At 40.0% G+C, this 25,246-nt stretch overlaps 1 protein-coding gene across 1 annotated transcript in view; it reads left to right on the forward strand.

Annotated features, from left to right (window-relative positions):
• The first annotated feature begins 489 nt into the window (after window positions 1-489).
• washc5 (WASH complex subunit 5) overlaps window positions 490-25,246 on the forward strand; it is a 56,613-nt gene continuing 31,856 nt past the window's right edge. The window contains exons 1-10 of the mRNA XM_052022905.1: window positions 490-1,057; window positions 3,534-3,679; window positions 4,017-4,101; window positions 6,478-6,578; window positions 7,993-8,185; window positions 14,933-15,085; window positions 15,461-15,574; window positions 16,073-16,244; window positions 17,236-17,363; window positions 22,137-22,266. Coding sequence (XP_051878865.1) covers window positions 872-1,057; window positions 3,534-3,679; window positions 4,017-4,101; window positions 6,478-6,578; window positions 7,993-8,185; window positions 14,933-15,085; window positions 15,461-15,574; window positions 16,073-16,244; window positions 17,236-17,363; window positions 22,137-22,266 — 1,408 coding nt within the window. The 5' untranslated portion in view covers window positions 490-871. The remainder of the gene's footprint in view (window positions 1,058-3,533; window positions 3,680-4,016; window positions 4,102-6,477; window positions 6,579-7,992; window positions 8,186-14,932; window positions 15,086-15,460; window positions 15,575-16,072; window positions 16,245-17,235; window positions 17,364-22,136; window positions 22,267-25,246) is intronic.

Below are 25,246 nucleotides of genomic sequence, written 5' to 3' on the forward strand. Positions count from 1 at the left end.
AGTTCCTCCAGCAGATTGTTTTTAGCACTCTCTCATTACTGCACTCAGCCCAGCAGGCTGGACTGTTCCTGCTCAGACTTCTGGAGCGGTCAATTGTCTTGACATGACCCCCACTGTTGACATGTTGTAAATGGATTTCAAAGGACCCTTTGCCTTATTTTAATTTATGTGAATTACCAGAAAGCCCAGATCAAATAAATGCAAATCGGCGAATCTCCAGTAAAAATAAAACAAAGCTGAATACCGAATTTCTAGGACAGTTCCCACGCCAGCAAAATTCTTCTAAATAAAACCATATCTCAAGTTTGGTATATTTTGAACGAGATAAACTTTTAAAAAAATAAACTAAGGCACCCAATAGAGCAAACCAGTCGTTCTGCAAAGACAGATTTCCTTCTTCATTTTATCTGGAAGGTTGTTTGTCTTTCAATGACATGAGGCGTCGGCGTATCTGGAATGGGCAAAGCAGAAGCAGCTCTTGCTTCATTCGGCATCAGCCAAGAGCGCCTCTTGGTCACATGCTGGGTTGACAGGAAGGAGTCATATGATCAACATGGAAGAACTAGTGTGCGCTCTGTGCACCGAGCCCCGCTAAATAGGCACAAGGAAGCCTCGCACCATTTCTCCCCGTCTGCAACGTAAGCCAAGGATGTGAGGGCGAGCGATTGATGCCGTCCGTGGGATTTCTCCGCTGTAATTTCACCCCAGACGGAGCGACCTTGTTTCTGGGACACTAGCCGGAGCAGGAAGGAGCACTGCAGCATGAACACAGGCTGGCTGCAATAAATCCAGCAGGAGCAGGCTTTTTGAGGGGTCTCAAGTGGTCGTTTGTTGGTGTCCGTCCCTTTTTTGGATTTGCCCCTCCTCAGCCATGGTGGACTTCCTGGCGGAGAACAACCTCTGTGGGCAGGCAGTTCTGCGGATCGTGTCCCGGGGTAACGCCATCATTGCAGAACTTTTGAGACTGTCCGAGTTTATCCCGAGCGTTTTCAGACTCCGAGACAAAGCCGAGCAGCAGAAGTATGGAGACGTCATTTGTGACTTTAGTTACTTTAAGGTGAGGGCTTCTGGACCCGAGTATGCTCCGATCTGTTCACAGTGATCTACTGAAAAACAACCAGACTAAAGTTCACGCTAACATTCTCCCTGTTGTATTAGGCTGCTGGTTTACTAATACAACAGAATTTTTTTTAAACATTTAAATCGTTGAACGTTTGTATTATAGTCTTGTGTTTATTTTAGCCTTGGCAAATCCTTACTGACTTTCCCCAATATTTGCAGAAGAGTCTCTTTGTTAGTTTGTATCCCCCACCCAGAGAAATGATGGATTCTGAGGCTAGCCCATTCTGGAAGGAGGGGAGGGAATACAAGCAGTAAAAAGCTGATATTGCACCATTTAAATGTGTTTTTAATTTTTGTTTTGCAGCCGAAATGTTTATCGGCATAATTAAGAACGTGCATAAAAAGCTTGTAGGTTGCACTTCCTGTCCACAAACTACTTCCTGTTGTAATTTTATGAAATATTTGGCAATAAAGATTCCAACATCATTATTTCCCATTCAGTTTTGTATGCCAACTCTCTCAGTATAAGTAATCTCTGATGGCTATGGTTGCCATATGGACCTAAAGAGTGCTGGGAAGACTTACATTTGCATAGCACCTATTACAGCCTCGGGACATATTAAAGCACTTCCTGGAACTGTTAGCTTGTGAATTCTGTTATAATGCAGGAAACACTGCAGACAATTTGTGTTCATCAAGTGCTTATAGACAGTGGTATTATAGAGTCATAGGGTAATACAGCACAGAAACAGGCCCTTTGGCCCCACTTGTCCATGTCGACCAAGGTGTCCATCTAAGCTAGTCCCATTTGCCCACGTTAGAACATAGAACAGTACAACAGCCCTTCAACCCACGATGTTGTGTTGAACTAAACTAGTAATTAAATGCCTAACTAAATTAGTACCTTCTCCCTACACAATGTCCATATCCCTCCATTCTCAGCACATTCATGTGCCTATCTAAGAACCCCTTAAGCATCTCTATTGTATTTGCCTCCACTACCACCCTTGGCAGTGCATTCCAGGCACCCACCACTCTCTGTGTAAAAACAAAACTTGCCCTGCACATCTCCTTTGAACTTTCCCCCCTCACCTTAAATGCATGCCGTCTAGTATTAGACATTTTAACCCTGGGTAAAAGATACCAGCTGTCTACTCTATCTATGCCTCCCATAATCTTATAAACTTCAATCAAGTCTCCCCTCAGCCTCTGCTGCTCCAGAGAAAACAAATCAAGTTTGTCCAACCTCTCCTTATGGTACATGCCCACTAATCTGGGCAACATCCTGGTAAACCACTTTTGCACCCTCTCCAAAGCCTCCACATTCTTGTAATGGGGTGACCAGAACTGAATGCAATACACCAGATGTGGCCTAACTAGAGTTGCGTAAAGCTGCAATGTAACTTTCTGACTCTTGACCTCAGTGCCTCGACTAGTAAAGGCAAGCAAGCCATACGCCTTCTTTGCCACCTTATCAACCTATGCAGCCACCCTCTGGGAGCTATGGACTTGGACCCTAAGATCCTTCTGTATATTAACAATGTGAAGGGTCTTGCCATTAACAGTGTACTGTCCCTATACATTTGATCTACCAAAGTGCAACACCTTGCATTTGGCCAGATTAAACTCAATCTACCATTTCTTCGCCCATATCTGCAACTGATGTATATCCTGCTGTATCCTTTGACAATCTTCTACACTATCCACAACACCAATCTTTGTATCATCTGTGAACTTACAACCCACCCATCTATATTTTCATCCAGGTCATTTATACATATCACAAAAAGCAGAGGTCCCTTACTTGACAAAGTAAGTCTCAACAACAGCAAGTTGGACTCTAAACCAGGCGTTAGGCCTGTATTCCTCTGAACCTTTCCTACCCATATACTTATCCAAATATCTTTTGAATGTCATTATTGTACCTGCCTAAACTACTTTCTCAGGCAGCTCGTTCCATTAAATTCCATTATGTCTCAATGACTGGTTTGAATGAAGTTGTGTAAGTGATGGATATTGGCTAAAAGCCAATATTTTTTTAATGAGTGCCATATGATCTGAATGACCACTTTTGGGACGACTTAAAGATCATAAAAGTGTGGTGTATAAATCCAAGTTCTTTCACTTCTTCTGTCTCTAAGCTGGATTGCCATCATGTTTATCAAAAAGAACTCTGCTACGTGACTTGGCTCTGACATTCCCCATGTTTATTTATAATTAAAGTTGAGCATGCACTGCTGTTGAGACTTACTTCACCATTAAGAGTTGGATCCCTGTTCCCCAACTTGGAAATGGCATTTAGAAAACAATAGCAAAATTGAAATGCAGGTGTAATTGGGAAAAGCCTGGTTGCATTCCTGTCAACTGATTAAACAATTTAATTAGAATTAGTACTCCTGTTGACCACTTATGATGTATCTTTTGTTAAAAGAATGACTGCTTTTTAACAATACTATGAAACTTGTTTTAAGCGTCCAGAGGACTATGAAGGCAAGTTGGACTCTAAACCAGAGCTTCAGGACTTAGATGAAGAATTTCGTGAAAATCATATTGAAATACTGACAAGATTCTACCTTGCTTTTGAAAGTGTCCACAAATATGTATTTGATTTGAACAGGTAAAAGTGTGTTCTATTAATATCTGCAAAATGGAATTTTAATTGGGGAAATAATGTTGGTTACTTGGCATTGATTTATGGCATAGGTGGAAGATTAGTTTCTTGTTTGGAAATTTAACTGTAATATTTAATTATTTGTCTTATCTATGTTGGTAGTTGTATCATGTACACTAAAAGATGTACAATCTGTGGCTCCAATGTAAAACAAACTGCCTTGTAGGTGTGAATCTGCAAAGAAGTACTAATCGCATGAGTTGTTCAATGTCTGTCTCGGTTTTACTTGTTACAGTGAAGCATAACCAATGTTGAACTACACCTCTCTGCTGGATTATTTCAGATTTCTTGAGGATCTCAATGAAGGTGTCTACATTCAGCAGACCCTTGAAACAGTACTACTAAATGAAGATGGAAAGCAACTTCTTGTAAGCTGCTACAACATATCAAAAATACTCCTAACTATTAGAATGTGTATGGAGAGGAGAAGCAGCAAACTGGATGAAACAAATTGTATGTGTTGGGGGTCACAGAAACAGAACCTAAGGTCCACCAAGTCTGCACCAACCATCAAGCTCCCACTTGCACTGATTCTATTTTATTCTCCCCACATTCCCATTAACTCCCTCTGCATTCGACCACCCACCTACACTGTAGGGCTATTTGCAGCAGAAAATTAACCTACCGACCCACATTTAGGATGTGGGAGTCATACGGAGGAAACCCGCGTCGTCACAGGCAAAACGTGCAAACTCCACATAGTCAGCACTGGTCAGGATTGAATCAGGGTCAGTTGACTGTGAGACCACAGTTCTACTACCTGTGCCACCATTCTGTCATGTTAAAGATAATGCATAAATGCAAGTGGCTGCTGTTATAGTGCATCTCCCTACAGATCAATTGGCAACAAGTTTGCTTGTAGTTCTCCTCTGATTGTAATCTTGTCAAATTTTGAAATGATTTAGGGAAGCTTGTTTTAGGAGTGAATCTCAAGCTAAGGAACACAGTTTCACAATGAAGGGTTGTCCCTTTTAAGATAGTGAAGCGACAGTTATGATGATGTGAAGGAAGTTCTTGTCTCATAGAGTCTTGAATCGTTGGTACTCTTTGCCCAGAGACCTGTGGGGATGGAGTCATTGAACATCTTCAAGATGGAAGCGTGACAGATTTTTAGCTTATAGGGAGTGAAATGTTATGGAGAACAGTTTGGAAAGGGGAGTTGAAGCCCACGTCTATCGGCCATGTTAAATGCAGGAGCAGGCTTTTGATATTCTCTTATAGGAAATTGGAACCTGCTCGTGAAGAGAATAAACAAGTTGCTGGCTTACTGCAGCTGAGACCCCAGGAGGGTTTGTAAGGGCTTGCATTTGAATCACTGTTGATCCAAAGTTGAGGGTCTGGTTATGAAATTGCAGCAAAACATTTAATGTACAACGATTATTGTACAGGTAGTTCTGTTATAACATGATAGTTATGTTCCTAAGAAACCTTGTGTTATAGAAAGTCGTGTTATAGCAGAACAGGCTGTACTTGCCTTAAAAGCATAGATTTAAACAGGTTTTCTTGATCATGATTGCACTATGTGTGTGGCCTGCATAATGCAAATAGTCCTCCCTAATCCCTCAATGACATTATAAATGCATGAAAACACATGTTATAGCAGATCTACTTGTAGTTGACTGGTGAATATTTGATAATTTTGACCAAAGAGTTGGAAAGTACTTCATTCCATGAGCTTACAATGACTTGCCTTGGTATGGAATGAACCACCTGGAATTGTAATGAAAGGAGGTTCACTGGTGACTTTCAAGGAGGAATTGGATGTGTACTTGAAGATAAAACAATTTGCAAGACTGCAGCAAATAAGTCGGGGAATGAGATGAGCTGCATTGCCATTATAAAACCCAGCCTGGGCTCAATGGGCCAACTGAGCTCCTCGAGCTGCAATTATTCAATGATGAGCAGTAAGAATTACTTAAAAGGTACATTGATGCAAGATGAAAAGTAGAAGGATTTTTTTGTATATAATTTTAAATTTTTTTTCATTTTAATGTGACAATTGGGCATATTTATAACAATAAAAGAAAGAATAGAGTAGGAAAGCTTAAGAAAAGTAATTAGGGCTTGATCCAGATGAAAAACACTATGATACTGGAGGAAATCAGCAGGCCAGGCAGCATCTGTGGAGAAAAACAGGCGGTCAAGGGACCTGACCCAAAACGTTGACTGCCTGCTTTTCTCCAAGGATGCTGCCTGGCCTGCTGAGTTCCTCCAGTATTGTAGTGTTTTTCATCTAGATTCCAGCATCTGCAGTCCTTTGTTTTTCTAAGACTTGATCCAACTTTACTTGTCCTTTTTACCAGACTATATAGCAAGTGCAACTAACAGCTCAGTCTGGTTGCTGGGAAAAGTATCAAAGTAATATCATGCAAGATGTAAATAGGAAACTCCATCAAATCACAATTGCAATTGTTACTTTTTGCCCACTCCCCATTTTAACAAGAAGCTGTGGAAATGCATTAGAAGGTAATCTCATGATGTTTCATTACATTTCCCACATTCCTTAATGTTCCACCAAGAATTGGAAATGTGTTGGGGAATTGTTAATCTAAACCTTTTTAGCTCAGTGCCTCCATGTTCTTCATCCCTATGCAGTAAGTTTGAATTTCTTGATTAAAAGCTTGGAAGAATGTCTTTCTTATTCTCTGAACCTACCAGTAAACCTAATGTACTATAACAAAACCCACATTTATTTGACTTGTTTTATTATTCTTGGCTGACTATTTCCTGTTGTCATTGTTCAGTGTGAAGCCTTGTATTTGTATGGAGTCATGCTGCTTGTGATTGACCACAAAATTGAAGGAGAGGTGAGAGAAAGGATGCTAGTTTCCTACTACAGATACAGGTACTGTACACTAAACAAAGGCAAGTATGCACAAGGTCTTGTCATTTCATGTTTTAATTGCACATAATGTGACTTTTTGACACTGCTGTGTTGCAAGGTATCATCAAAATGGCAATATGCACGGAGGAAAGCTCAGTGCTTTGTTTTCCTTCTTGCATTCCCATTAACTACACCCCATTTTCCTGTCACCCACCTACAATGGGCAAAATTTACAATAGCCGATTAACCTATTAATTTGGATATCTGTGGGAAATTGGAGCACCTAGAGGGAATGCATGCAATCACACAGAGTATACAAACTCCATACAACACCCAAGATCTGGATTGAACCCAGGTCACTGGAACTATGAGTCAGCAAGTCTAACCACTGGGCCACTACCATCTTGCATGTTGTGAAACACCTCCTGAGAGACTGTGAAGGTCATGGAATTGAAGGCAAATTGCTTCCAAGGTTGGAAATTCACTAGGCGATGGGAAACGGACAATGGGGATAATAAGCAAGCACCAGCATCGGCAGGATGTGACTAGTGTCTCGTAAAGTTCTGTAATGGGGCTGCAGTTAGTCATTGTTTTCTAAGTAACTTTGATAGAGAACTGAAAGATAGATGGCATTGTCAGCAGTGAAGGTGGAAGAGAAAAATTTTAAGAGAATTTAATTATGGGCAAAACTGTGGAAGATGGATGACCATGTAGATAGTAACATGAACATCATCGTTGGACCTTTTAAAAAGATAAATTTTTGTTGAAAAGTTTGATCAGAAGAATTTCAAAGATATTTGGGTGTTTGTACATCATTAAAAATGAGGAAATTAAGATTATCACCAAAAGCTTGAATGAAATTCCTACCTCTACATTTGGAGTACTAAAGTGGGTGAAAGTTGACCAATAACTTTACCAAGTATTAAATGGAAAACAACTGAGTGTTTTGAGCTTCCTTGGGATTGTGCCTTATGAAAGAGATTTCGGAGTTTAACCCTATGTCAGCAGGTGTGATTAACAATCCTGCCTCTGGTACTTTTGGAGCCCTTACCCTTGACCCCTTTATTATTTTACTTTGATTCTGAACCTTGCTCATTTGTAATTCATTGTTAATTATCTTTCCAACCTCTTAAAGGAATTTGATTTCATTTGAGGTCCAGTTGAGAAGAGATTTGCTATGATTGTACCTTGAGAGTGCATATTCAAGCACCATGATATCACCAACATTCCTGATTTTTAACTAAAGATTTTATTTTAATAAATTTAAACCAAAAGGAAAGGATGTTAATAATTTTCACACTTTTAATTTATAAATTTGTTCCCACTGGTGAAATTGAGGTGCATGAAATAATTTTGGGTTTCTCGTTTGCACTTTCCTGCAGCCCATGCTTTTGAGCCCAGATCATAAATGATTAATGTATTGTGTCTGTTACAGTGCAGCACGTTCATCTTCTGATTCAAATTTGGATGATATTTGCAAGCTGCTGCGTAGCACTGGATATTCCTCCCTACCAGGCTCAAAAAGGCCTCCAAACTACCCAGAGAGCTATTTCCAAAGAGTGCCAATTAGCAAGACGTTCATCTCAATGGTGGTTGGGCGATTACGCTCAGATGACATTTACAATCAGGTTAGTGATGCACAGGTTCCAATTACTCATCACTAAAAATGGTGAATTCTGAAGGATATATTTACTAAGAGAATAGCATGTGCAGGTAGTTCACCACGACTGAGAAGCAGGCAGAGTGGAGAACTTGTTCATCTTTGCTTTTATAGTTCATTACTTAACTGTAATGTGCTGTGGGTGTTGAAAATTTGATGGGGGGGGGGGAACAACAAAATGCTGGAAATATTCAGCAGGTCAAATAGCATCAGTGGAGAGTGAAACATTTGACCTCCCTCTGCCTCCCACCATCTTCTTTTCTCCCATCCTGCTTTTTGGTTTTGCATCTTAAAATTTATTTTGTTTGGTAACTTTTTTTAAAATCCTGATGAAAGTTCTTTGACCTGAATTGTTAGCCCTGGTTTTCCTCACCCCAAAGATGCTGATTTAAGTATCTCCAGCATTTTCTGTTTTTATTTATTTCTAGAGATTACTTAGGAATAGGTAAATATTCACACACATTGGAATATGTTTGTTGATATTAAGTTGACCATGCTATCTGTGAGTACACATACTTCTCTTAAATCCAAGCATATGTTTCAAAAAAGGTGCATAGTCAGTGGTCACTCTCTATTTGTTGCAAATTAACCCTAGGATACAGAGTGCTTTTGAACTGTACTTCATCACACTGGTAAACACTGCTACATGCAAACCTCTGTGAACAAACTGCTTTTGCATTTTGTCCTGGACCACTGATTATTCAATTACACTTCGAAGGTTTAAGACCCATGGCACTGATTTAGAAGACCATATATTGTTACTTCAGACAATACACTTCTGAAGCAAAGTATCTTCCAACTAAATGAAAAAACATGAGATTTTCTTCTGTGTGTATGCATGTACATATGTATTTATTAGTAAATCTAGCAAGCATTTGCTGTTCGTTTGATCTAATATTGCACTTTATCTCTCTTATTTTTCAAGTGGTAAGCTGACGTGGAACAAGTAGTACTGGATTTGTCATGTGTTTTCCCTATGCTCCTCAAAATCCTAGAATTCCTTATTGTTGCAGGTGGAAATTCACAGATTTATTAAACATATGGTTATCTTTGACCCTAGTTAAACAGATGTTTAACTGCAGCACCCTCAGGAAAAACCTTGCAAATTCACCGGAGAACTTCCATATGTTAATAATTTGAAGTTCAATGTCTTGTAGTGATCAGGGCCTCTTCGAAACCTGCAATCTCATTATTTTAAAATTCTTTGTTTAATAATTCTGTGTTTCAACATTATCTGTTCTTCATTTGTGGATCAGAATTTCAGTTTTGCGATTGCAAGTTGATCTGCAAATCATATCCATGAACAAAAGATTTTGATTGACAGTTCAGTTAAGATGTACGTGGTAACTAGCACAAGCCTGAACCACCTGTGAGGTTAATGTTCCATTTCTTTAGGCAATATCTCTTTGACAGACAGGATAAAAGCAAAGTATTGCAGTTAGTGGAAATCTGGAGTAAAAACTGGAAATACTAGAAATGCCCAGGATCGAGAGAAGCAGTTAACTTGGTTAACAGAGTGAATCTTTCCTGTCAGTGACTTTGCAACTGAATTACATGGAAAGATTTGAAACATTGACTCTGCTTCTCTGTCCTCAAGTACTGACTGACCTGAGTATTTACTGCATTTCCTGTTTTTATTCCCCTTTGGCAGATGACCTCTAAAGTCGCCTTCACATGCATCTGAGTCTGATTCCTTTCCTGTCCTCTTTGCCTATAAACATGTTCACATCCCTGTGGAGACCAAAATGTCAGGTGGTTTACTCAAAATTCTCAAAATCTTGTTACAGGTTCATTTTATATAAAAGTTAATCAAACTGCTAAAGAAATTTGTTACAATTGGATAAGTTACTGGACAAAGTAAATAGAGATAATAATAAAAAGAAACTAATTGAAATATTATCGGCTGAACTGTTTTTCCAACAAATCTAGAGTGCCTTTGATCTTTTTATATTCCTAAGCAGATATTTGCATAAAATCCATTTGAATTCATACCTATTTTTGTAAACAGAGAAACATCTCTACTTTAAGAATTGAACAATACATGGTGTGGAGTCAAATTTACCCCCAGAATGGTTGTACGGTGGGTAGAGTTGCTGCTGCCTGTCTGAGCCATCAGTTCTGAATCCTCTTCAGTTGGAGTCACTGCTTTGGTTCTCCTGATGGAACTTCTCAGTGGTGGAAAAGCTGGAAATTGTCTGATTGTCTCCAATAGTCTGCTGACATTTCACATCCAGTGGGGCAGAGGGAGCTGATCCTGGAGTGGGTCATGTATGGCCAACAGCAGGCCTTAATGATTGATAGATATGGCCTTGTAAAGTTGTGTTCATGTGCTTGGTAGTATCTGGTGTACACCTGGTCCCCAGGATCTTTGATTAAATATTTCTTCTCTACCCCCACCTATCTACCAAAGTTACTGGGCCTTTTTGGCTTGGATAGGAGGAGATGTATCTGTTGACTGGTGGACATGTTTTTAGGCCTGTTCATATATCGGATCTTGGGGATGTTGGCTGCGAACACGGTCCTCTTCCCACACCAATTTATTCCCAACAGCTAATTCCTCAATTTTTATCTGAAAAGACAGCGTTCCGTTGGTTGAAAATTGTTTCTGTTTGTTGCATGGTATATTTTTCCTCTACTAAAATCTGTGTCCTCTGCCTTTTGATGATTGGTAGCTTCTGTGAGGCTTAATTATTTGGTCAGTAGCAGGATTCTGAAATGCCCAGTATGCACCATAACTCCAGTTGTGCACTACAATTAAGAGTATTCTACTGTATTGTCAGCATAATATAGAGCATATAACAACACAAGAAAAAGGAGCAGGGAGATGCCATCTGTCCTGTTGTGCTGAAATCATACTTATTAGAGATATACCACTAACAGCTGGTGAAAGGTATAATTGCAGAAACAAAGTACAAGCTCTCACAACTTGCAGACTGTGCTATCCTTCAAGACGTGAGGTGGTCAGTCTCAGACTTGTGCTTTCCAAATATCTCTGAATCCCAGATTCATTGTTACTCCTTTCCAAGTGTTGGTCCTAGATTCTCATGCTATTCCAGGGTTCCGTGAGGAATTAAATCCTGTTTCCAGGTCTTGTCTCCCTCATTTTCCTTCTCTTCTCTCCAACTTAGCTCCATCCATTTCATCCATCTTCATGGCATTGCAGCTGCATTGTTGGTTACTATAGTTTTGCCTCCATTTTCCACTTTAATTGTGCAGCATCTTAGTTATTGGTACTGAACCAGTTAGCTACAGATATCTCTTATGACCATAGTAACAACCAGCCCTTCTGCCTGCCATTGAAGCCTTAGATGCCGTTGGAGATATCTTAGATTGGACCGATTGTTTCTTCTTTCTTTTTCAATCTTTTTATTAGTTTTCGAATTAATACAGATTGATATATAGCATCAATATTTATATATGTATCAGGATAACAATCATAGCCTATATAATCATAAAGAACATGGAGATATCTTAGATTGGACCGATTGTTTCTTCTTTCTTTTTCAATCTTTTTATTAGTTTTCGAATTAATACAGATTGATAACAATCATAGCCTATATAATCATAAAGAACATGGAGATATCTTAGATTGGACCGATTGTTTCTTCTTTCTTTTTCAATCTTTTTATTAGTTTTCGAATTAATACAGATTGATATATAGCATCAATATTTATATATGATCAGGATAACAATCATAGCCTATATAATCATAAAGAACAGTAAAATATAAAAAAAACTGTAGATCCAACGATCTCTTAGTAAATGAATATAATATAAAAGAAAGGAAAAAGATTTATTATATAAATTTTTTAAAAAAACAAATCAATAAAAAAATTTCATAAACAATATAAACTAAACAAAAAAAAACTTTTTAGAAGAAAAACAATCAACAAAAAAAAGAAAAAAAAACTGGGCTAAAATTTCTCAGTAGAAACAGAGCAATATTATGTCGTCAAGTCCATTCCTCCAAGTTGGAAAGTTATTGAAAAGGGATCTACATCATGTGAAAATATTGAATAAATGGACTCCAAATATCTTCAAATTTAAGCGAAGGATCAACAGTACCACTCCTAATTTTTTCCAAGTTTAAACATGATATAGTTTGAGAAAACCATTGAAAAGTAGTAGGGGGTATTGGATCCTTCCATTTAAGCAAAATGGATCGTTTGGCCATTAATGTAACAAAAGCAATCATACGGTTAGCGGAAGCAGATAAATGGCCAGACTCTATCCTTGGTAATCCAAAAATTGCAGTGATAGGGTGAGGTTGTAAATCAATCTTCAATATGTTTGAAATAATGTTAAAAATGTCTTTCCAATATTTTTCCAGAAGAGGACAGGACCAAAACATATGTGTCAAAGAAGCCACATTCGATTTACATCTATCACATATAGGATTTGTATGGTTATAAAAACGAGCTAACTTATCTTTGGACATATGGGTCCTGTGGACTACCTTAAACTGTATTGAGTGTCTGGCACACATTGAAGATGTATTGACTAAATGAAGAATTTTCTTCCAAGTCTCTATAGGTATAGATGTCTGGAGTTCACTTTCCCATTCATTCTTAATTTTGTCTAATGATTCTAGACATATTTTCATAATTAAGTCATAAATTATCGCTATCAAGCTCTTCTGATAAGGATTAAGACCTAAAATTTTTTCCATAGTTTCAATTTTGTAAGGTGTCGGAAAAGAGGGTATAGTAGTTTTTAAAAAATTTCTAATCTGCAAATATCGAAAAAAGTGTGATCTAGGCAAATTATATTTATTAGACAATTGTTCAAAAGATGAAAAACAGTTATCAATGAATAGATCCCGAAAACATACTATTCCCTTTCTTTTCCATAAGAAAAAAGTTGAGTCAGCTCTAGATGGATGAAAGAAAAAATTAGATTGAATGGGACTTGATAAATAAATTTATTCAATCCAAAAAATTTACGAAATTGAAACCATATTCGTATTGTATGTTTAACAATTGGGTTAGTCGTATGTTTACTTGGTAAGTGCCAAAGGGAGAGAAGCACCTAAAATAGAAACTAATGAAAAGTCAGGAACTGATTGGTGCTCAAGGCATACCCATTTGGGGCATTGAATTACATCAGAATCTTGTATCCAAAATATTAAATATCTAATATTAATTGCCCAATAGTATAATCTAAAGTTGGGCAAGACCAAACCACCATCCTTTTTTAATTTTTGTAAATATTCCTTACTTAACCTTGGGTTTTTATTCTGCCAAATATATGAAAGAATTTTAGAATCAATAGTGTCAAAAAAAGATTTCGGGACAAAAGTTGGAATCACTTGAAATAAATATAAAAATTTTGGTAAAATATTCATCTTAATCGCATTAATTGGGCCTACCAGTGATAAAGACAGTGGAGACCACTTAGTAAATAATTGTTTAACATGGTCAATTAAAGGCAATAGATTAGCTTTAAATAAGCCCTTGTTTCTTCGTAATTTTAACACCTAAATACATAAAATAGTCAGTTACCAATCTAAAAGGTAATTGCCTATAAATTGGGGTTTGCATACTCAATGGATAATGTTCACTCTAATTAAGATTTAATCTATAGCCAGAAAAAAAACTAAACTGATCTAGTAGTGATAGTACTGCGGGGATAGATTCATCTGGATTAGAAATATAAAGTAACAGGTTATCGGCATAGAGAGATATCTTATGAATCATCTGTCCGCGAATAATGCCACATACATTTGAAGAGTCCCGAAGTGCAATAGCCAAGGGTTCTAAAGCAATATCAAATAATAAAGGGCTTAACGGGCAACCTTGTCTAGTACCTCGAGAAAGCCTAAACAAAGGAGATCTTTGATTATTAGTAAGTATTGAAGCCATAGGTGTATAATAAATCATTTTAATAGCAGATATAAATTTAGGGCTAAAATTAAGTTTTTGAAGTGTAGTGAATAGATATTCCCATTCGACTCTGTCAAACGCCTTTTCAGCATCTAGTGAAACAACACATTCTGGAATTTGGGATGTTTGTTTCTTATCTCACCACCAGCAAGTGATCATTTCCCCATTAATTGGGCCTCTGAGAGCTTGATTTTTGGTAAAACAAGCTAACTTTATTTATGAAACAACACACAAAAAGCTGGAGGAACTCAGCAGGTCAGGCAGCATCTATGGAGGGAAATGGACAGTTGACGTTTTGGGTCCAAACCCTTCAATGGCTATTGCTTAGTGAAAATGAGAGAATGTTACTTTGAGCTTATTGTCCTTTATCTCATGCCAGACTCATTTATCCCGTGACTAATCAATCCTAGAGAAGCACTCCTTAAGTGGCTATTAATCTCCTGCTTATATTTTCTTAACCTCTCTTAAGCAAAATTTGGAATGCACTTCAGCTCGTTGGTAACTCTTTACAGACCTGCCATCTTTGTGTCCGTGAAAACCAGCCCATTATCTGCATACATACTGTATTAAGTCGTCATTTTGGAGCCAGTGTAAAATTCTTCTGCCAGATGCATCCCCTTAAGACTGTGCATGATTTATTAAATATCTTATGAAGAGAATCTCTTCCTGTAATGTATGGCAGATCACCAGTAATGCTAGTAAGAAATAGAAAAACAAGTGTAACAGCTGCTAAAACAGTATTGGTGGTAAACAAATCAATTCCTGATATTTTAAGCTGATAGTCTTCACTTCCAAGTTTTCCCCTCCATGATTTTTGTGTTTTTATTTGTTAGGTTTCAGCGTACCCACTGCCAGAACACCGTAGCACAGCTCTAGCTACTCAAGCTGCTATGCTTTATGTGATCCTCTACTTTGAACCATCCACTCTTCATACACAACAAGCTAAGATGAGAGAGATTGTGGATAAATATTTTCCAGATAACTGGGTAAGGCAATATGAGCTGTATAGTTTGCAACAATTCACTTGTAGATTAAGTTAGCATTTCAATCAAGCAATCCACAGAAGCCTCTTGTGTTGACAGAATTCAAAGAAATAAAACCTAAAATTATCTAATGGAGCAACTGACTGCTTGAGCCTATCTAGTGCATTTCAAAGTTTTTTAAATGAGCAGCAATTTAATCAGGTCTTCTAAAACATGGACAACACTAATCTAGCAGTTTGTTTTGCACACATCCCTTATGTGACTTCAAGATGTCCCTCAGTGTCTTACATTTACTCAGGTGCTTTTGATGTGTGAAAGATGCTAAGGCAAGATATCTACTCAAGAATTGAATGTTTGGGTTTCTGTTTCTCTCATCAGGTAATAAGTATTTACATGGGGATCACTATTAATCTGATTGAAGCTTGGGAACCATACAAAGCTGCAAAGACTGCTTTGCATTATACACTGGAGCAGTCAAACATCAGGGAACAGGTATGATTTGTGAAAAAATAAAGTCAAGCATGATGTAAAACAAGAGCTGTCAATTCACCATCATCCATTCTGTATAGATAGATGCAGCTGGTAGATCTCCTGCCTCTTGGCTGCAGTGACCCTGGTTCAATCCTGCCTTCTGGTGTTTGTGTGGAGTTTGCACGTTCTCCATGTGACTCCATGGGTTTCATCAAGGTTCTCCACTTTTTCTTCCCACTTCCCAGTACTCCCAAAGGCATGTGGGTTGGTAGGTTAATTAGTTGTTGTAATTTGCCCTTGGTGAGTAGTGGAATCTGGGGAGAGTTGATGGGGATGTGGGAATTAGTTTAAGATTGATGTAAGTGGGTGCTTTATGATTGGCGTGTACTTGGTTGGCTGAAGGGCGTGTTTCCGTGCTGTATGACTTTATGATTAATGTCAGTCCCATCAGCTTCTCCAATGCTACAGCATGCATCATTGGTGGCTGATGCTTATTTTGACATGGGGTTTCTTTTCCAGGCCAGTCGATACGGTATGAGTGTTGACTGCCTGCGCCAGCAAGTGCAGCAGTTTCTAAAGGAAGGCTTCTTGAGAGAAGAGTATGTGCTGGACCACATTCCTAAACTACTCAACTGCCTGAGGGACTGTAACGTGACCATTCGCTGGTTGATGCTTCACACTGCAGATTTGGGTAAGTGTGAAGGAAAATGTGTTTGAAACAGTAAATTAATGTTCTGGTAGCAGTTAAGTCCCTAATTAGTGCTAGACAAGTAAGGACTGAATTGCAGAAAGATTTCTGCATTTTGCAATTGCCAATTGCAGAAATCTTCCTCTCTCCCTAAAGTTATGTTGAAATTGTATTAAATGAATGGCTTAAGGTTGTTTATTGAGGTGTTCAGAGGAAATTGTGACTATCATAGAAGTTGAATCTGATTTTAAAATACCATATAATTCTTGTGCTGAGATCCTTGGACTGATTTTTATTCTCTCCCAAAAAGCAAATAACACAAGTTACTTCTGTAAAAGGTGCTAGTTCTTGATATTGTGGTGTATTCACAGCTGCTGGTGGGGTGTAAGGGGATGCAGGGTTCATTGGACAATCTGATTTCCTACATTGGCTCTCCACTGTAGTTCCTCCTAGTCTTGGAGGTCTGAGCAACCACTGGGAACATGAGCCACTTTGTTGGTGCAGCCTAGGTGTAGTGAGAGAACTAATTATCCTGTCCTCGCAGGACCACCCTGCATGTGTGTGTAGACTTGGCCCCACGCAAGTGTGTGTTATTCTATCGTCAAGGATCTCTGCAGCTTATTGGTCCAACCCTAATGCCAGGGTAGTTGAGAAAGCAATCCCTCTGTTACCATTCTAAGAAATGTGGCAACTTGATGTTTGATATGCAACAATGTGAGAGCCACCTGAGTAAGTGGATGACTCGTGTATATATAAAGCTTTGGTTGGAATTGATAAAAATGTTATATATAAGTGGAGACAAGACCTTTTATTCCATTGATCTAAGCCGGACTTGAACCAATCTTCTTGCATTCCCATTGATGGAAAACATTTATTTACCAATTACCAAGTAGCTGCGAAGCACTTTGTGGCTTCCTGAGGGGGCAATTAAAGGTACTCTACAAATGCAAGTCTCTCTTTTTAATGATTCAATCCTTTTTTTCTTATTTTACAGTGTATGATCCAAACAACAAGCGTTTGCGACAGATTAAGGATCAAGTTTTAACTGACTCGAAATACAGTCCAAAGACCCTTTTCCAACTTTTGCTGGACAGCGCTCAGTTTGAGTTTGTTTTGAAAGAGGTATAGTACCCTTGGACTCTGTGGTCGTGCTTTCTGTAAACAATAAAGAAAACATAGAATACCAGAACAAATTAAACATGCAAAAATGACCATCTGAAAATGCTGCCCAGTTGTGAGTGGGTAGATGGTGGGATGCTGGGGTTGGGAATGTTATCCCAAGATTTCATAGATGGGTATCTTGGCATTGTTTCCATAACTACATGGGAAATGTAGTGGTAATCCCATTTTCATCACGGTGGTCGAGGCAGAAAGCAAAATCCTTTATCTTGACTGTACTTTTTTTTACATGAAATAGTTCCCTCTGTATTCATGCAGCTCAAAGATCTACTTCAGCAATGTGCAATCTTAACTTTAAAAGCTACTGTGTTTTGAGGGTTATGCTCAGCACTTCAGTCTTTTAAGTAATTTTCACTTTGCTGTTCTCCTTTAAGAAATGTCCCCTCCCACCCTTGCACTAATAAGCTTATTGCCCAGTAAATCGAATTGCAGGCATTATGTGTGAACAGATTTCAATCTTGTCATCGTCCAATTTTTTAAAATTCCCTTTTAAGATCAGCAGGAATTTTATTAAAATAGTTGAAAATGGCTAAATCTGCAAATGAGACTAAACAGAACTGGCTGCTCAAAACTGGGTATTCATGAGACGCTGTGGATCATCAGCAGCAGCAGAAATGTACACTGCCACCTTCTGTGACCTCGTTGCCTAACTTGTCTCTCACTCAACCATTGCAGTCCAGCAAAGGGATCATCAATAGTTCAGTGAGGGCTGCAGAAGAGTATACTGGGAGCAGCCCTAAATTTGCTTAATCATGAGCTGAAAATGAGGTGAGGCTGCAACAAAAGACCTCGTTTATCTGATATCATGCAATGGACAGAGCTAAGCAACAAATGGATCAGATCAAAGCTTTATGGTCCTGCCACATCTAGCTGTGAGTGATAGAGGATAACTTACTAGCAAACAGGAGGCGGCTCTATGAACATGAGTGCTAAGGGAAAGCATTGGCCACTACGTTTAGCCAGAGGTTACATGTGGATGATCCATTTTGGCTTCCTCTTGAGATTTCCACCATCATAGTAACCTATGTCCAGCTAGTTCAATTCTCTCTGTGTGATATCAATAGATGGCAAAGAGTACTAGATACAGCAAAGACTATGGGACCAGACAACATCCTGGCTGTAGTACTGAAGATCAGCATTGCAAGACTAGTCAGGTCACTAGCCAAACTGTTCCATGAATACCTGATGATATAGAAAATTGCTCAGGAATGCCCTGTAGACACAAAAACAAGGCATCCAATCTGTTTACCCTCAATCATCAGCTAAGTGAAGGAAGGTGTTGCCAACAGTCAAATTGTATGACATGTACTCACAAATAACCTGCTCACCTATGCCCAGTCTCGGTTTCAACAGGATTATTCAGCTCCAAACCTCATCACGGATTTGGTCCAAAAATAGAATGCCAGAGGTGAGGTGGGAATGACTGTCCTTAACATTAAGGCAGCATTTGATGAGTGTAGCATCGAGAAGCCCTGATAAAACGTAAGGCAATAAACAATGAGGGGAAAAAACACTCCATTAGTTGGAGTCATACCCATTACAAGAGATCATTCATCCCAACCTTGGGGCATGACTGCAGGAGTTCCTCAGGCTAGTGTTCTAGGTCTGACCATCTTTAGCTGCTTCATTGACGCCAGAAGTGGAGATGTTTGCTGATGATTGCATGATATTCGGTCTATGCACAACTCCATGGAGAGTTAACATTAATGCCTGCTTGCATTTGGGCATGGGCTGGTAAGTGGTAAGCATGCCCCAAAAGTTCCAGCCAATGACCATCTGCAACAAGAGAGAGTCAAACTACCTGCCCTTGAAATTCATTGGCATTGCCATTGCCAAGTCCCCTACCATCAACGTCCTGGGAGTCACCATTGACCAAAACTTGCCTGGATCAGCCTGTAAATACCACGCCTACAAGGGCAAGTCAGGGCATCATATCCTGTGGGGCATCATATTCTGACACTGCAAGGCCTTCCTGTCATCTGCAAGGCACAACTGAGTATTGTGATGGAATACTCTTCACTTGTCTGGATAAGTGCAGCTCCAACAACAGTTGAAGCTTGATACCATCCAGGACAAAGCAGCTGGCTTGATTGGAACCTCACCCACAACCATAAACCATTCATTCCATCATTTACATGCCATGGCTGTGGTGTACCATCTACAAAATGCACTGCAGTTACTCGCCTAGGCTACTTTTGACAGCACCTCTCATACCTGTGACTTCTACCACCAAAAAGGGTAAGGATTTCAGGCCTATGGAATACCACCACCTGCAGGTTCCCCTCCAAGTTGAACGCCATCCTGGCTTGGAAATATGTCGTCGTTCCTTCGTCATCAAATTTGGGTCCTGGAACTCACTTCCCAACAACAGTGTGGAACACCTTCACCAGAAGTACTGCAACGGTTTGAAAAGCTGGCTCACCACCACCTTCCTAAGGGGATTTCAGGATGGACAATTAATGCTGCCCTTGCCAGTGACACTTAGATCCCAAATAATGAAATAGTTTCTTTGAAAGAAAAACTTAGTTTAGCTTGTTGGAATTTCGCCTCTGAATTGGAAGATTATGCAAGTTCCTATCCAAAACTTAAGTGCATAATCTCACCATTATAGGAGTACTCCATTACTGGAGGTATCATCCTGGTGTTGAGATGTTAACCTGAAATCCCACTAATTGCATGTATTTTATGGCTCGCGTCAGTATTAAGTCCTCAGGACAAATCTCAGTATCCTTGCCAACCTCCCCAGTGGGTAATGGAGCTAATCACTCTTGCATGGATTTAGTTGTCACATTGGCCTACATAATAATAATGCAGAAGAGTATACTGGGAGCAGCACAAGGTGTGTCTAAAAATGAGCTGCAACAAAGGACTGAGTGCCACATATCAACCAATGGTAACAGCCAAGCAATCTCGTAACTAGTGGGTCAGTTCAAATGCCCCAAAAATGTAGTATTACTTGTGAAGCCCTTTGAGATATGAGCAGTGTGATGTGTGTAAAAGACTTTTTGCATCTGATGTATTTAAAACTGTATCTCTTCCGTCAATGCTCTGAATTCACACATTCATGCTTTATGGTTCGAAATAACCTGTTATCAATTCATTACTGCCGTTCAATGTGTAATCCACTCTATAACTTTCACCAGCAACTATCTGTTCGTTGTCTTCGTTTCTCACTTTCTATCATTATACGCAAACAGGAGTGGGCCATTTGAATCTCTTCCACCATTTGATGGCTGATCTTTCAACCCCACTCATCCAAATATATCTATTGACTTGTCTGTTGAATTCTTCTAACACTTGGGTCAGAAGATGTGATGTACATAGCCTTCAGCGGAAGTCAGTTCTAGATCTCTCTCAATCAACCTGTGGAAACGAAAACTGCTTTCCTTTCCAACTCCTAAATAGCCAAGCTCTTAGATTATACACTCTTGTTCAGAATTGTCCTAGCAGAGGAAATAAGAGCTGCTGAGCCAACCCTATTAAATCCCCCTATCATCCAAGACATAACTTTCACCACTCAATGTCTTAATTTGAGGGAATACTCATCAATTTTGTGCAGTTTCTTATAATTTGATGCCCTTCCTGCTCTTGTTTACTCCTAGTTATTCTGTGTTGTAACCTTACCAAGGTGGGGTGCCCAAAACTGTATACGGGTGGATCAGACAAAACCTTTTGCAACTAAAGCAGCACATCCTCTGATAAAAGCAAACATACATAAACCTTTTTGACTACTTTCTGTGCCTGTGCAGCAGACCTTGGTGACGTGTCCACTTGGACACTTGAGCCATTTTGTTCCTCATGATGCTACCTGGCATCTTTCCAGAGCCAGATTTGATGATCTCTCGCCTCTGTATTTTGAACTTTGTCTGCCTTGGTTTTGCCCATTCATTTATTTTTTTTAAACCTTGCTGCCACCCACGTACCTCGCTGTGCCTCATCTGCAGATTTGGATGCACAAATGTCTTTTTTGTCCAAATTGTTAGTGTATATGGTTAAAGGCTGTGTCAGTTTAGATTCTTGCAGGATACCAGGTCACAACAGAAAGCATTTCTGTTCCTTTATCATGTTGTCTCCTATCTCCCATCCGTTTTACAACATTGTTCCACTATCTACACTTCTATCTGTATTGAGTCTTGTTTGCAGAACTTTTATCAATTGCCTTCTGGTAATCCAAATAGATAACATCTGTACACATTTTTATCAGCAGGCATGTGGCTTTCACAAAGAAAGTTCAACTTTAGACATGATCTGACCATTGTAAATCCATACCAGCTGTTCTTGATCACCTCATTCGGTTCCTCTGTTCCTGAAGATAGATTCAATAACTTTTCTCACAATTGATGTTAATGATTTGTCATTCTCTTGTTACATAATTTAGCACGTTGTCTACATTATTAATAGTGTGAAAGAGAGTGGGTGGTTTTCTTGGCAAACTTAATTATTGTGTGACCTGTGCTGCTGCCTTTTTCTGACCTTTTCCTCCCCATTTCCCAAAATTACTTTCCCATGTAGAATGGCAGAGATTAGTAAGGTCAGGCTCTGGTGCATAATGCACTTTATCACTGCAATTCAAAATCTCAGGTTTAATGCACAATAATACTGCACCACTCCAAACTGGAACGTTTTTCCGTATGGTCACTTCAGTCTATTTTAATCTTGCAGCAACAAAAACTGGTTGACTTTTATTTAATGACATTTACTTCGTTTATTATTTAGATGTTCAAGCAAATGCTGTCAGAAAAGCAAGCGAAGTGGGAAAGCTATCAGAAGGAGGGCTCTGAGAGAATGACTGAGCTAGCAGAGGTGTTCTCTGGAGTGAAGCCTCTCACCAGAGTGGAGAAAAATGGTATGAGATTTATCCTCGTAGTGCTCTATGCATACTTTAAATATAAAGCCACATTCCATTAGTTTATGGTTTTAAAACTAATTTTAGTGGAGGCTCAGCTAAAATATTCAGACTGTGACGGCGAGCCTTAATGTCTGCTTTTGTTTTGGCCGAGAAATTAAGTGCAAATCTTGGTTAAGCAGAGACGATAGTTAGCCTTCAACGATTCACCACTAAGCTGTAGGGGCACAGTGGACCTCTCTCTTCCCCTGTCACTCCACTTTTCCCACTCACTTGCTCACATCCCTGTCCATACCCAACAACACCCTCACATCCCATGATGGGGGGGGGGGGGGGAGGGGGAGGTTGGGGGCATGTGAAGTAGGTCAGGAGTTAATGATATTTTGATACTAAGCTTTTTTTTAAAAAAAACAGATCAGAGAAAAGAAGGAAAATCAAGAGAAGCTAGTGGTTATGAAGATGAGGGACGGAATGAATAAGCCCAGGAAATGTTCCCATGCTTGGGTTTCAACGTGATGGGAATGTGGGGTGGGGGGGAAGAATAGCAAGTACTAGCTAACATAATGTCAGTTCTGACTCTGAGAGATGGTGATGCAAGCATTTATGTCACCAAAATTTTTCTTGAACCCCAAAATTGTTAGAAGATTGCCCTTTACTCCATTTTAGAGTGCAGTTCAGGTTCTGCTAGTGAACTGGAAGTTCTACACGTCAGGTTTATATTAATGGATGTTCTAATTGTGGCTCCATCTAAAGCAAAAAAGAATGAAGGTGATGCACACGTAAAGTACACATGGGTTAGCCATCCCAGCCACAGATTGTTTGCTCAAACTAAAGTGCTCTGTACTTTGGGGCTTTGTTGAAATGGCCTGCATGGTGTCTGCATCCATCCAGAATCTAATCTGTAACTTATCTGTGTTGAACAAATGTGTGCGCAATTTCCTATTGACAATGCATTGTGCAGTATTTCTTCAAAGAATGTGTGTGACTTACTGCACCTTGAACATTTGCTGTTGGCATGTAATTTTGCATTGCTGCTTGAATGTTTTAGCTGAATACTAGTGATGACTAATTGTCAAAGTCAAATTTATTGTTATGTCCACAAGTACGTGTACCTGTATGTACAGGTGCAATGAAAAACTTGTTTGCAGCAGTATCACAGGCACATAGCATCATATAAGCAGCATTCATAAGAAAAACAAATTAAACATAAATTATACACAGCTTTTACAAGAGAGAATAAATAACCTTTCTCTTGGGTCCCATCTATTCCATATGGCAACTCAGAAGATGTTCACAAGAACTTGCCGTAACTACCTTGCTAGTTCTTTGTGAGTGGCTATACTTCAGCAAAAAGGTTCACAGAGTTTGATTTGTTTTTCATTCTTTCTCCTTTTACTTGTGCCAGCTCCTGGAGGTTCTGGGGGGATTGTGTACAAGAACAAATTGGCACCAAATCCCTTTCTCCCCCTCTACTTTAAGTCCATGATATTGAATTTGGGAGTAGGACATAAAGTAAATGGTAGTGCGCTAAGGTATGTTAATGAACAGAGGAAACTTGGGATTCAAGCGCATAGTTCCCTGAAAGTCGCAACAAAAGTAGATAACGGTGGTGAAGGTGGTATATGGCATACTTGCCTTCATTGATCAGAGCATAGAATATAAAAGTTGGGGAGTTCTGTTGCAACTTTACAAAACAACTGGTTAGACTGCACTTGGAGTACTGTGTGCACTTCTGGTCACCACACTTATAGGAAGGTTGTGATTGCACTCGAGACAGTGCAGAGGAGATTCGCCAGGATGTTGCCTGGATTGGAGGACTTTAGTTATGGGGAGAGATCAGATAGGCTGGGCTTGTTTTCCCCGGATGAAGGAGGCTGAAAGTGACCTGATAGAGGTAAATAAAATTATCAGAGGCATAGATAGGGTAGATAGAATCTCTTTTCCGTGGTAGGGGTATCAAAAACTAGAGGGCATAGATTTAAGGTGAGAGGAAGGAGTTTTAAAGGGGTTCGGGGAGCAAGTTTGTTTTACGCGGAGAGTGGTTGATATCGGGAACGTGCTGCCAGAGGAGGTGGCACAATTGGATGCAATCACTACGTTTAAGAGGCATTTAGACAGGCACTTGAATAGGCAAGGCTTAGAAGGATGTGGACCTAATGCGGGTAAATGGGATTAGTGTAGATGGGCAAAAAGATCAGCATGGATGTGGCTGAATATTTCCTTTTTTGTCTTTGATGAAGAGAGAAATTGTCTGCTGTTGATTTAACAACCTCCTTCACCCCACCCCCAAAACTCTTGCATTTCCCAGGATCTGGGAGATAGTCTTCTCCCTCTCCCTCCCTCTCCCTCTCTCCCCCTCTCTCCCTCTCCCTCTCCCTCCCTCTCCCTCTCTCCCCCTCTCTCCCTCTCCCTCCCTCCCTCTCCCTCTCTCCCCCTCCCTCTCTCCCCCTCCCTCTCTCCCCCTCTCTCCCTCTCCCTCCCTCCCTCTCCCTCTCTCCCCCTCCCTCTCTCCCCCTCTCCCCCTCTCCCCCTCTCTCCCCCTCTCTCCCCCCCTCTCCCCCTCTCCCCCCCCTCTCCCCCCCCTCTCCCCCCCCTCTCCCCCTCTCCCCCCCTCCCCCCCTCCCCCCCTCCCCCCCTCTCCCCCTCTCCCCCTCTCCCCTCTCCCCCTCTCCCCCTCTCCCCCTCTCCCCCTCTCCCCCTCTCCCCCTCTCCCCCTCTCCCCCTCTCCCCCTCTCTCCCTCTCTCCCACACACGCACAAAATCTGATGCAGGGGGTGTAAAATGACATTGTTTTCCAGCCACATTGAGGTGAGTCTTGCTATTGTTGAGTTATTGGGTCCAATTGCATGGTGGTGCATCCATCACTGCACTCCACTGATAGACTTGGGGTGGAGTTGGACCTGATGTAGTTAGAGTCCAATTTCAATGGGGGTTCCAGGCCTGTGGGTGAGGAGAAGAGGCAGCTAAATACAGCTTTCTT

Source organism: Pristis pectinata, chromosome 9 (genome assembly GCF_009764475.1).
Source record: "Pristis pectinata isolate sPriPec2 chromosome 9, sPriPec2.1.pri, whole genome shotgun sequence".
NCBI classification, from domain to species: domain Eukaryota; kingdom Metazoa; phylum Chordata; class Chondrichthyes; order Rhinopristiformes; family Pristidae; genus Pristis; species Pristis pectinata.